We start from the raw sequence: 14994 nt of genomic DNA on the forward strand, positions 1-14994 counted from the left end.
GGGAAGGAGACCAGAATTGCACGCAGTACCGTATTCCAAAAATGGCTGAACCAATCACTGCGGCCACGCTGAATTTCCTTTGCCTTCTGAGGGTGTAGAGGGATCTGTGTGCTTTCTTCACTGTGTGTGCCATTTAAAACAAATTGGACAATCTGTATGCCTTCAATTATTCTCCAATTAATTGCCCTGCCATCAATGTGGTTTGCTTGAAATTACCCAAATGCAACCCCATAATTTTAATATTCTCAGTTCATAGTCGGTGTGAGGTTAAAGTTTGTCCCAGAGCAGTGTGTAAGTTCTTAACTGGCATATTAGCAGTCCCTTCTCTCAGTTGACAGAATATTATCACACGTTTGCAGTCCTGATTTTCTCTGGGAGCTGAGTGCTGCTGGGCAGTAACAGGACAGTTAGAGAGAAGATTAAACTGTTCGTCCCTGGAGAGTTCTTTCGCTGATTGGACAGCCGAGCAGAGAGTGGGTGTGCTTTAGACAGGAGTGGAGGTTTGTCGTGGTTGGGTCAGTGTTAGATCCGAGAGGATCTGAGCTCCGGTAGCAACTGCTGGTAATTTAACAGCAGTGCAGCAAGGAGAGAGAGAGAGAAAGCTTGAACAGCTGATCGCTGAGTAAAGAGGTTGAAGGAACATGTGAGCGGTGCATAGAGCCCCCTGAAGAGCTGCAGCGGTTGAAATACACAGTGCAGGAGACCCGGGAGCATGAGGAGGGAAAGCCACTGTAAAGTTTAAACAGGGGCCAGCAGGAATTCCAGCATCGAGCAGATGTGTGCTTCGAATAGCTGAGCAGGAGGTCACATTCTTGATCGTGTGGCGTTGCAGGAGCTGCTGATTGTTGAGAGCGTGGATTGGAAGCTCCCAGTACATGGAGAGATAAGAGATTACCCCCCTCCCCCGTGCGTGTCTCTCTCTCTCTCTCTCTCACACACACACACACACACATACAGGCTCTCTGACTGACCTCCAGTTTATCCTGCGCTTGTGTCCCTTCATCCTGTGCCGAGCACCGAGACATGTTTGACACTGAATGTGAGATCTGGGAAGAGGGAGAATATGGAGAAATCAAGTAGTGAGGAGTTTTCAATCCGCCGGAGCCCCTCTGTGGAGAGCAGAGACTCGGAGGTTGGAAAAGCCTCCACGTCTGGACAGCAGTTTGGTCGTGGATTTACGGCTGGGGCTTTCTATGGCAACTCCGGCAGCCGCAGCAAGGAGCCAGCAGGACCCGGTGTCAACAGGGACAAATACACCGCCCCTAAAGGCAGCAAGTATGTGGTGTTTTACCTCGACCTGTCCTTTGTTTTTCTCCTAGAATTCCAAAAGTGCAACATGGCAAGAGGCTGTTTGTGTTGTCTGAAGTACTTGATGTTTCTTTTCAACCTGATCTTCTGGGTAAGTGATTGATTTCTTTCTTTGAGTGTTGATTGTTTAATTGAAATGTCACTAAGTCGTGAGAAACACAAATGTCGTCCCCATAGTCCCTAATATTAAAGTTAGCTGCCGTCAGTCATGATCCGGTGCTCAGTGTAACTTAAGTCTTGGATTTGGCAGAGAGGTCTCCTCACTTACATAAGAACATAGGGAGCAGGACGCGTCCTTTCGGCCCGTCGGTTCTTCTCTGCTGTTTAATGCAGTCCTGATTTATCTTCTCTCTTTACCCCATGTCCCTGTCCCATTCCCGTATCTTCTCTGCCCTCCCTGATGTTCAAAGATCACTCTGAATATGCTCAAAGCCTGAAGCATCCACTCTGCTGTCTATCTGGGAGGCCCTAAGATTGGAATAAAATTTCTCCACATCTCAACCGACCAACCCCTCTGTCAAGGGAAACGTTTTCTCAGTATCCACTCTAAGAGGCTAATAAAAACACAAGTAGCTGGAGAAGCTTGGCAGGTCTGGCAACATGTGTGGAGAGAGAAGTTAGCATTTGAAGTCCAACATGACTGTCAGACTGGAAACTGAGTTTCTCCAGCACTTAGTTTTTTAAAAAATTCCAGCATCCCAGTATTTTGCTTTTATCCCATTTAAGAGGCTTATGTGTTTCAAGGCAATCATCTCTCTGTTTTTCTAAGCTCCTGGAAGTATTGTCCTATTCTGCTCAATATTTCCACTGTCCAAATCCCATGATCCAGTCTGGCTTATGCTAAAGGTGCCCCCGAAAGACAATTATATTACTCCTTTACTGTACTCCAGCTGTGGTCTCACCATGTCTCTATGTAATTGCAATTAAATTTCATTTGTACACTCCAACTCTTTCTCTTCGAGGCTACAGTGCCTTTTGCTATCCCAATTCTTGCCCATCTCTTAATTTTCTGTGACATGTGTGTAAGGGTATATAGGTCCCTCTGAATAGCACAATTACTCAGTCTCTCACCAATTTAGAAAAAAAAGTTCTATTTTTCCTTCCAAATTGGATGCCTTCACCTTTCTCCACAGTGTGTTCTGTCCACCACACTCTTGCTCCTACACAAGCTGTCATTACCTCACTGCTTACTGGCCCATTTAACGTAGCATCGTCAGCAACCTTTGGATGTCTGACAGTCCAGAGCTGTTGTCTAAAACTGACATTCTCTGCCCTGTGAAAGCAGTGTCGAGCAATCCTGGGTGTGCACTGCATTAAAAATGGCTTTGTGGCTCCAAGTGAGGCTGGCGGGCAGATTACTGTGTGAAACGAGTTAAGGGTTATCACCATATCCGACGAGGAGTCTGTGCAGTTTGCAGCATTTAACACAGTGAAAAGTACCAATTAAGTAACCCACAATACTCCAGGAATATAACTGGGGATTAAGGTTGGTGTGGTTCTGACCAATCCTGCTCCCCTTCAGCATTTAATACAATCTCTTTAAGCATGAGTTCTTGTTAGATCAGTCATAGCAGAGCTAGATAGTACTGCCTCATCAATGTAATCTGCTGGGATGCACAATCAACTGTAGAACTTTGGCAGTAAAGCCCATTGCATGTTCACTGGTTCAGGATTAGACGCAGTTGCTTTGTAGTGTGTTCCTATTTTACTGCACCTCCGGTGATTTTTTTTTTGCGAGTGAAACGTCCGTAATAATTATTCAAAAAGATGGTTTGAGAACGTGGTGCAAATTGGAAATTCGTCTTCCGTTCTTGCCAATTTATCACTGTGTCGACACTCCAAGCATTTGAAACTCCATTGTTGATTCTTAATGAGACACACAAAATCCTAAGGGGATTTGATATGGTGAATGCCGGGAGGATGTTCCCTTGTGAGGGAGTCTGGAACTAGGGGGCAGAATTTAAAAATTAGAGGTCTCCCACTTAATATTGAGATGAAGAAGAATTGGTTACTGGTCATTACTCTGTGGAATTCTCTTCCCTAGAGGCTGATTATTGAATATACTCAAAGCTGAGTTCGACGAATGTTTGATTGACAATCAAGCCACATTATGGGAAGAAAAGATAGAAAAGTGAAGTTGACTGATGGAGATGACAAGAAGGGCTGAATAGCCTCTTCTGCTTTGATTGCATTCTGAGTATTCCATTACTGCTTTGATGCAATCAGTCCTTTTAGCTTGTTGAACTTTTACTAAGAGATGGCAGTATTCCAGTGTCCTTATGGTAATTAATCCGTTGCTACTGTCCTAGTGCAGCATACAGTATTCTGTACTGTTAGGATCTGGTGTCACTTGGTACAGAATACAGTACAGTGCACTGGGTATATATTTTTCCTTTTAGGGTTGGTCATGTTGAATCATGTGTTATTCACCAGTGGTATATTTATCCACTTGGAGATTAACTGTCGCTGAGCTGCCATCACAGCAGTCCCCTGCTTCCTTGGTCACTTTGTCCTAATCTGTCTGTCTGGCTTCCTATGAAATGTACATTTGCATTGATCTGGATATATGATAATCGGACAAGAGGTCAGCTGATGTGTTGTGGTTTACAAAGATAGGAGAAAGGGGATAGTTTCAAATTGCAAGAAGGTATTCTTAATAGGGACACTGCAAGCAGACGTTGTTAGCAAAGGCAGAATAGTTAATCAGGTATCAGAGACTTATTTTTCTGTTCCTTTTATATGCAGCTTAGTCCATGCACGGGCACCATATAAGCCTGAGTGTGTATTGTGTGTGTTAATATTCCTGAGTTTCTGCATAATATTTCTCCATTTGCTACTGTCAGTGTATCGTCTATTTCATCGCTGCCATTTTATATAATTTTGTTATTTGCTGATGGTTTTTTTTTTCAATCTGCAACAGCAGCAAACATGCATGCAGAGGTTACTGTGACTGCACATTTCATAATGGAACCAGAATGACTGACTGTCCCAGAAGCTCACACCCGATCTTGGGTTTCCTGTTTTCCTCAGCAGGGTTTAGGATGAGACCGTAAAATGCAAAACTATAAAGTATAGGAGCAGAAGTTGTCCATTCGGCACATAAAGTCTACCCCACCATTCAAAGACCAACGATGTGTAGGTTGGGTGGATTGGCCATGCTAAATTGCCCTGTAGTTTAGGCTAGGTGGATTAGCCATGGGAAATGGAGAGTTTACGGGGATAGGGTAGGATGCTTTTCGGAGGGTCAGTGCAGACTAGATGGGCCAAACAGCCTCTATCTGCATTGTAGGGAGTCTATGATACTGTGAGATCACTACTGATCTGATAAACCTCAATTCTGCCTTATCCCCATAATCTTAACCCATTCGTGAATCTGGTTCAATAAGCATTAATACCAATGCAGAGCAGTAGTTTACCATAGAACGACCCAGCACATTCAGACCATCATTCCTGTGCTGGTTCGATGAGCATGCTATTCAATACGTGGCTCTCTTTGCCTAACCCTGCAAATTCTCCTTTCATGTGTTTTCAATTCCCTTTTGAAGGTTATTATTGAATCTGCTGCTACAGTCTGTGCATTCCAGATCACGACAGCAACCGTTATTCATACACAGCCTCTTAACATTGCTTAGACATTTTGTTTTAACCAATTCGCAGAAAGGTTATCGAACAGAATATGTGTAAACTGATGTAAGGACAGGTGACCAAAAGCTCGATGGTTGAACAGGATTTGCTGCAGATTATGCAATGAATGGCTCCGTCATTCTATAAAAATCCTTTTTTTTTTCTCCACGTCACCTCTTTAGCCAATTACCTTAATTCCGGGTGCTACTGTCATCGACCATTCTAACAGTGGAAATGGCTTTTCTTAATTAACTATATCTGTACCAGTCAAGGTTTTGAACAACTCAATGAAATCTCCCCTGCTCCAAAGACGAAAACTGCAGATTCTTCATTTCTGTACCTGCAACTAAAGTTCCTCACTTCTGCCTTTCGAATAAATCTCACTCTTGTGCCCTTTCCAACGGCATGCCAGCCTTCTAAAGTGTGGAATTGAATACAATACTGCAACTGGGCCTTCACCACCTTAGAGGCAAGCGAGGAAAAGATAATGTATTTGTGACTGGAAATTTGTTTCAGGTAGGGTTCGCCAAGGATCAGAAATAGGTCCCTTGCTTTTTGAGGTGAAAACTAATAGTTTAGATTTAAATATAGTATAGGGTTCATGATCAATCAGTTTTCAATGCTGCAAATTTAGCCCTGTGGTTGGTGAGGATGAAAGCTGCAAGAAGATATCAATGGACTAGTCAGATGGGCAGGAAACATGCAAATGGAACTCAGCCCAGAGAATTGTAAAGCAATGTGTTTGAGGAGATCAAACAAGGTAAGGAATCGTGAGATGTGTGGAGGAATAGAGAGAGATCTTGGAGTTCATCATTCAAAGATCTCTGAAGATGGCAGGACAGGTAGATACTGGTACGTTTGACAGGTACACTCTGGATGTACCTACCCTCCCTGTTCAAGAAGGCACTCACCACCTGCTCAAGGGTAATTAGGGATGGGCATAAACGCTGGCCAAGGTAATGACCCCCACATTCCGTGAATGAGTTTAAAAGGGATAAGTGGATAAGGTGGTTGAGAGGGTATTTGGGATACTTCCCATAATTGATAGAAATAAGGACTGTTTGAAAGAACCAGCTAGGCCACAACAGTGCACTGCATACAGTTGTGGTCACCGCAGTCAAAGAGGGTGTGACCACACTAGAGAGAGTACAGAGGAGATTTACTGAGGATGTTACAGGGAATGCAGAATTTCAGGTATGATCAAATAGACAGAGTGCATTCCCTTTGGAACACAGGATGCTGGGGGAGTTTAATTGAGGTGTGCAAAATTAAAGAGCTTAGAAAATTTGTCTAAGGAAGGGTGTTTCCCTCAGCAGAATCAAGATTAGAATGGTGCTGGAAAAGCACAGCAGGTCAGGCAGCATCTGAGGAGCAGGAAAATCAATGTTTCGGGCAAAAGCCCTTCATCAGGATTCTCCTGCTCCTCAGATGCTGCCTGACCTGCTGTGCTTTTCCAGCACCACTCTAATCTTGACTCTGATCTCCAGCATCTGCAGTCCTCTCTTTTCCCTCAGCAGATTGGCAATAGCAGTGGATGTAGATTTTAAGTAATTGGCAGAAGGGTTAGAGGGGACTTGAGAGTTTTTTGTTTCATGCAGTGTGTGGTGAAACTCACTGCCTGTAAGGGTTGTAGAGGCAGAAATACTGACCACATATTGAAGCAAAACACTTGAAGGAGCACTTGAAATGCAAGAACCTAGAGTGCTGTAGACCAAGAGTTGGATGAGGCTTGAGGTAACAGAAATGATGGGCTGAATGGTTTACTTCTGTACAATAAGTTTCAGCCATTCTAGGATAAGTATTTTTCAAAACCACCTTGCCTTTGTACTTTTTTTGTCTTTATTGATAAAGCCAAGGATTCCATTTGTGTTTTGAACTACCTTCTGATGTGAAAAGGTCTGAGAACCCTTAGACTTTCAGCTGATCAGAGAGAGCCAGCAGGGATTGGTAATGCGAAGGTCACACCTGATCAATCTTATTTGGAAGAGGTAACTGCAGTTGTGGACTGGACAGTGTTTCTGGATATTGTTTATATGGACTTCCCGAAGGCACTTGACACGGTTCCACATTAGAGTCTGCCAGCTAAAGCTGAAGTTTGTGGACTTACAAGTATATTATTAGTGAATGTGTTGGGAAATTGGCTGACTAACAAGAAACTGAGATAATAGGCAGGATATGATGAACAGCGTCATGCAGGATTTGACTTAAGATCTCAACCATTCATCATGTTTATTAATGGCTGGGGTGACAGGATAGAAGGACATATTCAAACTTGGTAATAATACAAAGATAAGCAATACAACAAACACGTAAAAATAAAATATATTGATAGATTAAATGAATAGACAAACCTGGTGAATGTGGAGATGGTCAGGTAGTGGTAATGTCACTAGGCTAGAAATTCAGAGGCCATGACCAATGATGTAGATTGAATTTAAATTATACTAGCTGTAGTGGAATATCAGTGAATAAATCTGGAATATAAAGGTGGCCTCAGCAATGGTGACCATAACAACTGTCACTGATTGTAGGAAAAAGTCATCTGCTTTACCAATGATCTTTATTGTGAGAAATCTGTTCTAAACCTGGTCTGGCCTATACACAATTGCAGATCCAAAGCAATGTAGTTGGCTCTTTACTTCCCTCTGAAATAAAGTCATAGAATCATAAAGGTTTACAGCATGGCTCTTCAGCCCAACTTGTCCATGCTATTGTTTTAACAATTCTCATTTGCCTGTGTTTGGTCCATATCTATCCCATTCATGGTCTAGCAAGCCACTCTGTTCAAAGGCAATTAAGAATGGGTATCAAATGCTCACCTTGCCTATGATGCCCACATCGCATAAATTTAAAAGAAAACGGCAACAATTGTGAAGCTGATTTGGATTTTGGAAAGTTAGAACATAGAACAGTCTGAATGGTACTGCATTAGAAAAAATGGCAGTCTGCAGAGACTTGGAGGTTCAGGTACACAAGTTATTGAAATGTTGTGAACAGATATGGAGAATAATTAAAGAGCCAAAAGGTCTTTATGGCTAGTAGAATAGAAGAGAATGAATGTTCTGAACCTAAATAATTCTGAAACCAAACCTGGTGTTGCTCTCAGTAGTTCTGCCCAGAACACCCTTAGCCTACGAGAGAGTTCTTTGTTGACGTACCCGAATTAGGTAAAATTACGAGAAGAAAATTCCCAAGCTAGGGCTTTCCTCCCTGGAATTTGGGGGTGACATTTTCAAGATGTTAAGGAAAACTTGGAATAATGTCGCTCGAAAGAAAGCTTTTCCATTGGACAAGGGAGCATGACTTGAAGATTAGAGCCAGGCTTTCCTGAATGATATTCGGGAAAACATCAGCACCCACATTTGGAACTCTCTTGCACCTATGCTAATTGATGCCAGAACAATGGTTAATTTTAAAACCAAGGTTGGCAGATTGTTGTTAACCAAAGATACTTAGGGATATTGAGTAAAAATGGATGTATGAAGTTTGTTTTGTATCAATTGTAATCTCATTTAATGGTGGAACAGGGAGGATGGGTGAAATAGTGGCTTCCTTTGTTTTCCTACCTTTTGTAGATGTGTTTACATTCAATGCCAGGTTTCTCTGCCATCCACCCCCTTTAAAATTATACCATTTAATAGATAATTCTTCTCCAAGTTCTTTCTACCAAAGTGATTGCTCCATACCTCTCTGTGGTAAACTTCATTTGCCACATGTCTGACTGTATTTGCCCCTTGGGCGAGACTAGAGTCATAGAGATGGACAGCATTTGTCTGAATTAACATCTGTCCATGCTGACTAGATATCCCAACCCAATCTAGTCCCACCTGCCAGCACCCGGCCCATATCCCTCCAAACCCTTCCTATTCATATACCCATCCAAATGTCTCTTAAATGTTGCAATTGTACCAGCCTCCACCACTTCCTCTGGCAGCTCGTTCCATACACGTACCACCCGCTGCGTGAAAAAGTTTCCCCTTAGGTCTCTTTTATATCTTTCCCCTCTCACCCTAAACCTATGTCCTCTAGTTTTGGACTCCCCGACCCCAAGGAAAAGACTACCTATTTACCCTATCCATGCCCCTCATAATTTTGTAAACCTCTATAAAGATCACCCCGCAGCCTCCGACGCTCCAGGGAAAACAGCCCCAGTCTGTTCAGTCTCTCCCTATAGCTCAAATCTTCCAACCCTGGCAACATCCTTGTAAATCTTTTCTGAACCCTTTCAAGTTTCACAACATCTTTCCAATAGGAAGGAGACCAGAATTGCACGCAATGTTCCAACAGTGGCCAAACCAATGTCCTGTACAGCCACAACATGACCTCCCAACTCCTGTACTCAATACTCTGACCAATAAAGGAAAGCATACCAAATGCTGCCTTCACTATCCTATGTACCTGCAACTCCACTTTCAAGGAGCTATGAACCTGCGCTCCAAGGTCGCTTTTTGTTCAGCAATACTCCCTAGGACCTTACCGTTAAGTGTATAAGTCCTGCTAAGATTTGCTTTCCCAAAATGCAGCACTTCGCTTTTATCTGAATTAAACTCCATCTGCCACCTCTTTGCCCATTGGCCCATCTGGTCAAGATCCTGTTGTAATCTGAGCTAACCCTCTTTGCTGTGCACTACACCTCCAATTTTTGTGTCATCTGCAAACTTACTAACTGTACCTCTTATGCTCGCATCCAAATCATTTATGTAAATGACAAAAAGTAGAGGACCCAGCACCGATCCTTGTGGCACTCCACTGGTCACAGGCCTCCAGTCTGAAAAACAACCCTCCACCACTACCCTCTGTCTTTTACCTTTTGAGCTAGTTCTGTATCCAAATGGCTAGTTCCCCTGTATTCCATGAGATCTAACCTTGCTAATTAGTCTCCCATGGGGAACCTTGTCGAATGCCATACTGAAGTCCATATAGATCATATCTACCACTCTGCCCTCATCAATCTTCTTTGTTACTTCTTCAAAAAACTCAATCAAGTTTGTGAGACATGATTTCCCACACACAAAGCCATGTTGACTATCCTGAATCAGCCCTTGCCTTTCCAAATACATATACATCCTGTCCCTCAGGATTCCCTCCAACAACATGCCCACCACCGAGGTCAGGCTCACCATTGTTCCCTGGTTTGTCCTTACCACCCTTCTTCAACATGGCACCATGTTTGCCAACCTCCAGTCTTCCGGCACCTTACCTGTGACTATCGATGATACAAATATCTCAACAAGAGGCCCAGTGATCACTTCTCTAGCTTCCCACAGAGTTCTCGGGTACACCTGATCAGGTCCTGGGATTTATCCACCTTTACCCATTTCAAGACATCCAGCACTTCCTCCTCTGTAATCTGGACACTTTGCGAAATGTCACCATCTATTTCCCTACAGTCTATATCTTCCATATCCTTTTCCACAGTAAATACTGATGCAAAATATTCATTTAGTATCTCCCCCATTTTCTGCGGCTCCACACAAAGGCAATCTTGCTGATCTTTGAGGGGCCCTATTCTCTTCCTAGTTACCCTTTTGTCCTTAATATATTTGTAAAAACCCTTTGGATTCTTCTTAATTCTATTTGCCAAAGCTATCTCTTGTCCCCTTTTTGCCCTCCTGATTTCCCTCTTAAACATACTCCTACTTCCTTTATACTCTTCTAAGGATTCACTCGATCTATCCTGTCTATATCTGACATATGCTTCCTTCTTTTTCTTAACCAAACCCTCAATTTCTTTAGTCATCCAGCATTCCCTATACCTACCAGCCTTCCCTTTCACCCTGACAGGAATATACTTTCTCTGAATTCTTGTTATCTCATTTCTGAAGGCTTCCCATTTTCCAGCCATCCCTTTACCTGTGAACATCTGCCTCCACTCAGCTTTTAAAAGTGCTTACCTAATACCATCAAAATTGGCCTTTCTCCAATTTTAAAACAAATAGAATTATGGTCGCTGGCCCCAAAGTGCTCCCCCCCTGACACTTCAGTCACCTGCCCTGCCTTACTTCCCAAGAGTAGGTCAAGTTTTGCACCTTCTCTAGTAGGTACATCCACATACTGAATCAGAAAATTGTCTTGTATGCACTTAAGAAATTCCTCTCCATCTAAACCTTTAACACTATGGCAGTCCCACTCGATGTTTGGAAAGTTAAAATCCCAGGGAACACAACGTACAAATAAAAGGATTGTCCATTTCAGACCATGATGAGAAAAAAATTATTTTCTCAAGGTCGTGAATCTAGGTACTCCCTCCTGTTGAGCTGGATGGAGGAAGGATCTTTGGCAATGTTCCCTGCAAGCTGAGTGGATATGCAGCCACTCAAAGGGTCAGGTTAACCAGGATGTGATTAAATGGGAGGGAAGGCTCACTGCCCTATGCCTGCTCCTTATTCTTTTGTTCATTTGCTCACTTTTTAAAAATTAATCGCTCGTGGCATGTGGTGCCACTGACTGGGTCAACAATTATTGCCCGACTCTAGTTACCTTCGTTAAGGTGGTGGTGGTGAGCTACCCTCTTGAACCTTAATGCTGTTATGAAGCAAGCTCCAGGATTTTCTAGCAAAATTGACCTTTGAATTTCAATGGTTTTCACTTATTGGCTCATTCTAATTCAAGTTAATTTAATTAATTTTCTAGATTATGTCCCACCCATCTCCAGTGACCACCAGTGCATTTTCAATTAACCCCCACTCTCAACAGACTTTGGGAGAGAGTTCCAGATTTCCTCTCCTCTTGATTTGTACAAGTGTTTCATGACATCGTCCTTAGAATGCTCTATTCTGGATTCAGCCCCCCAGAGGGAATAGTTTCTCACTCTGTAGCCAATACAACCCTTCGATCATCTTGAATAGCTCAATTATCTCAAGTCAGTTTATGCCAGTCCTGTTGTTGCTCTGCGTGAGTCTGTCTTACCCTTCCAAAGCCATTGGACCCCTCCTGAGTTCCCATGCCCAGAACTGGATGGGATTGTTCTGGATTAAGACATGACCAAAGGGTGACAATAAAATAGCAGCTTTGTGTTTAAATTTTCCTGGGGAAAAGAGCCCCAACACGGACTCCATGAGCTTGAATGCCCATCCATGTGCAATATGGCTGTCTAGTATGGGCTTGGCTTGACCTGACCATGATGAGCATCTTCCTGATGAGCTCCAATCTTCTCCCCTCAGTCTCCCATGCCATTACCTCCATCCATTTCGAGGCGTACACCCTGATATCTGACCGACGTTATCTGCTGTTTCCCATTCAGCTGTCACTACCTCAAGGCCCTATCTGTCCCATCCTCTAAGATCTGGGCACCCTTCCCAACTTCAAAGTTCTCATTCCCAGTTCCTTGATATATTTTTGATTTTTGTCATCTCTAACAAACACTGTCCCAAATCTAGGTTACTTTGCAATGTTTCACCAGGTTCATCCTCCTTCAGCCATCACCTCCACGAACTCTCCAATTCTCCAACTAGCCCTTTCTATTCTGCAAAGCCTCCTCTTACTGCCTTAGATGTAAACTCACTGATGCAGCCAAATGCATTACCTTATCAGTTCCTGCCCCCTCACTTGTCTGTGAGTCCCACCTATTATTTTCTTGTCCTTAAGAATCTTCTGGTATTTTTGATATGAGACATTTTTTTTCACATTTTTTTTTCCTTGCTCCTTTGAGGCTATGTGTATGACGAATAGAACAGATCCAAACATTGCTGCCTTACAGCGCCAGGGACCCAGGTTCAGTTCCAGCCTTGGGCGACTGCCTGTGTGGAATTTGCACATTCTCCCCGTGTCTGCATGGGTTTCTTCCAGGTGCTCTGGTTTCCTACTGCGGTCTAAAATGTAGAGATTGGCCATGCTAAATTGCCCATAGTGTGAGTTAAGTGGATTAACCATGGTAAATGCAGGGTTATCAGGACAGGTTAGGGAGCTGTTCTGAGGTTCAGTGCAGACCTGAAGGGCTGAATGGTCTCTTCCCACACTGTAGTGATTTCAGTATAAAGCGGCAATTTATCCCATCTTGTCCATGCAAGAGGAAAGGTGCCATATGAGTGTGGACTTTTACAGGGATTTATAAACATAAAAGGGCTGTTATGAGAACTGTTTCACGTTAAGTCATTACAGATCCACACCATGGCAAAAGACAAACCCAGAGTGCATGTCCTGAAACCCATTGTTGCTGACATGCATATTCCAGGTAAGACATTGACCACCCTAACTCTGCGGTCATTTAGAAGCCAGGTGGAATCTACAGTGAGGACATCATGGTTTGTGGAAGCATTAATTGGATGGACTGAATAGCCTGTCAGTTTGTACTTTTGAGGAGTTCCAGAGCTCAAGCTAAACACAAAGTCGGAAGCCTTTCAGCTGAAGACCTGTGAGTTCTGCAAAGCAATTATGAGAGTATTTTCAACATTGTGTCTGCATTGCAGTTATTCTAAATAGCTCGGTATATGAACTACTCAATAATCAATTGAATTCTATATGGAATGATTTCCTTTCCTTCTATTTGGATACTGTTACAGCGTCTGTATGAGAGTTACCTGTGGTGTGTGAAATCAGAGAGGAGCACTTTGCAAAGTTTTCCGCTCCGTCAAATATCATGCGAGAAAAGGTTCCCGATGAAATGCCCTGAATCCAACCCCAGCAAAACTCATGTTGAAAATGTCTGGATCTAAATAGTGAAAGTACAAGTTCCCCGCCAGCATTAGCTGTTCAACCTAATGGCATTGAGTGAAGAAGCTGAAATATTTATGGAGCACTGTCAACCACTCGAAGTGTGCTGGGAGAGTCAGTAAATACTGGTTTCAACTTCCAATGGTTTAATCTGGAGCCTTTAGATGTGATGAACTCAGCAGGTAGCTGCATCCTGAAAGTCTGAAGCCCCGACATCAAATTGCTGTGTCCTATCTGTGTTGGATTACTACTGACTAAGTGACTGCTTCCATTTCAGAACCAGCATGCACTATGTCCTACCGTGGTGTTGAACTCTTGAAAGTGAGGTGCTGGAAGTGACCGATCTCATTCGACCATATGCAAATTTACTTTAAATGGCAAATAAGGAATCCCCCATTCGTTGGGCAGTGGGATTATAGATCCCCTTCGCTGGGCAGCGTGGGGTTACAGGTCCCCCTTCGCTGGGCGGCGTGCGGTTACAGGTCCCCCTTTGCTGGGCGGCGTGGGGTTACAGGTCCCCCTTCTCTGGGCAGCGTGGGGTTACAGGTTCCCCCTTCGCTGGGCGGCGTGGGGTTACAGGTTCCCCCTTCTCTGGGCAGCGTGGGGTTACAGGTTCCCCCTTCGCTGGGCGGCGTGGGGTTACAGGTCCCCCTTCGCTGGGCGGCGTGGGGTTACAGGTCCCCTTCACTGGGCTATGTGGGGTTACAGGTCCCCCTTCGCTGGGTAGCGTGGGGTTACAGGTCCCCCCTTCGCCAGGCTATGTGGGGTTACAGGTCCCCCTTCGCTGGGTGGCATGGGGTTACAGGTCCCCTTCACTGAAGTGTGAGAGGTGGATGGGACAGTTGTGCTTATTTGCAGGTGAAATAGTTTTGATTAATGTTGAATGTCACATTGTTGAATGTAAATCCACTCAGTATTAAGCCTCAGTGAGGGCTGATATTGCTGTTGTCAATGATCTGGTATTTTCAGTCCATTTACACTATTGAGCAGCATCCCCTGAGCTAGTGAGAGTGAGTGTCAAAGCCCTGGTACATATCTGACTCTAGAGTGAGATCCCTTCAGTACTCTGCAATGATTCCTTGGTTTCAGGTACACTAGGCATCCTTTCCTACAGTCCAGGAGATTAATGAAACAACAGCTTCAGTCTCTGTAACACTCAATATAAGCCTTAACCAGAATGTAACGTGGTCTGTTTTAACAGTACTGTTATCTCCCCATCTTAGACAGCTTGATAGCTATGTCGCAGTGAAGAGAAGTATTTTCTAAACTGTAAATGTGTTCACGGTTTGTGCTTTTTATACCTATGCCATGTTGTTCAGGGCTAATTGATTGAGGTAAACGGCTTGCTTTATTTCCACTTATTTTGGAAGAGGAGAAGACCATTCAGCCCATCTCACTTGTTCCACACTC

At 43.6% G+C, this 14994-nt stretch overlaps 1 protein-coding gene across 4 annotated transcripts in view; it reads left to right on the forward strand.

Annotated features, from left to right (window-relative positions):
- The window catches only part of LOC140457934 (tetraspanin-9-like), a 201496-nt gene that overhangs the window by 101215 nt on the left and 85287 nt on the right, over positions 1-14994 (forward strand). For 2 of the 4 annotated variants that reach the window (XM_072551777.1, XM_072551775.1), the window contains one exon: positions 1320-1399. In XM_072551777.1, the coding sequence (XP_072407878.1) occupies positions 1337-1399 (63 nt within the window). In that variant the 5' untranslated portion in view covers positions 1320-1336. Of the gene's footprint in view, positions 1-513; positions 1400-14994 lie in introns of those variants that run through there. The other 2 variants (XM_072551778.1, XM_072551774.1) reach the window with 2 other exon arrangements.

Source organism: Chiloscyllium punctatum, chromosome 32 (assembly GCF_047496795.1).
Source record: "Chiloscyllium punctatum isolate Juve2018m chromosome 32, sChiPun1.3, whole genome shotgun sequence".
Classification (NCBI taxonomy): domain Eukaryota; kingdom Metazoa; phylum Chordata; class Chondrichthyes; order Orectolobiformes; family Hemiscylliidae; genus Chiloscyllium; species Chiloscyllium punctatum.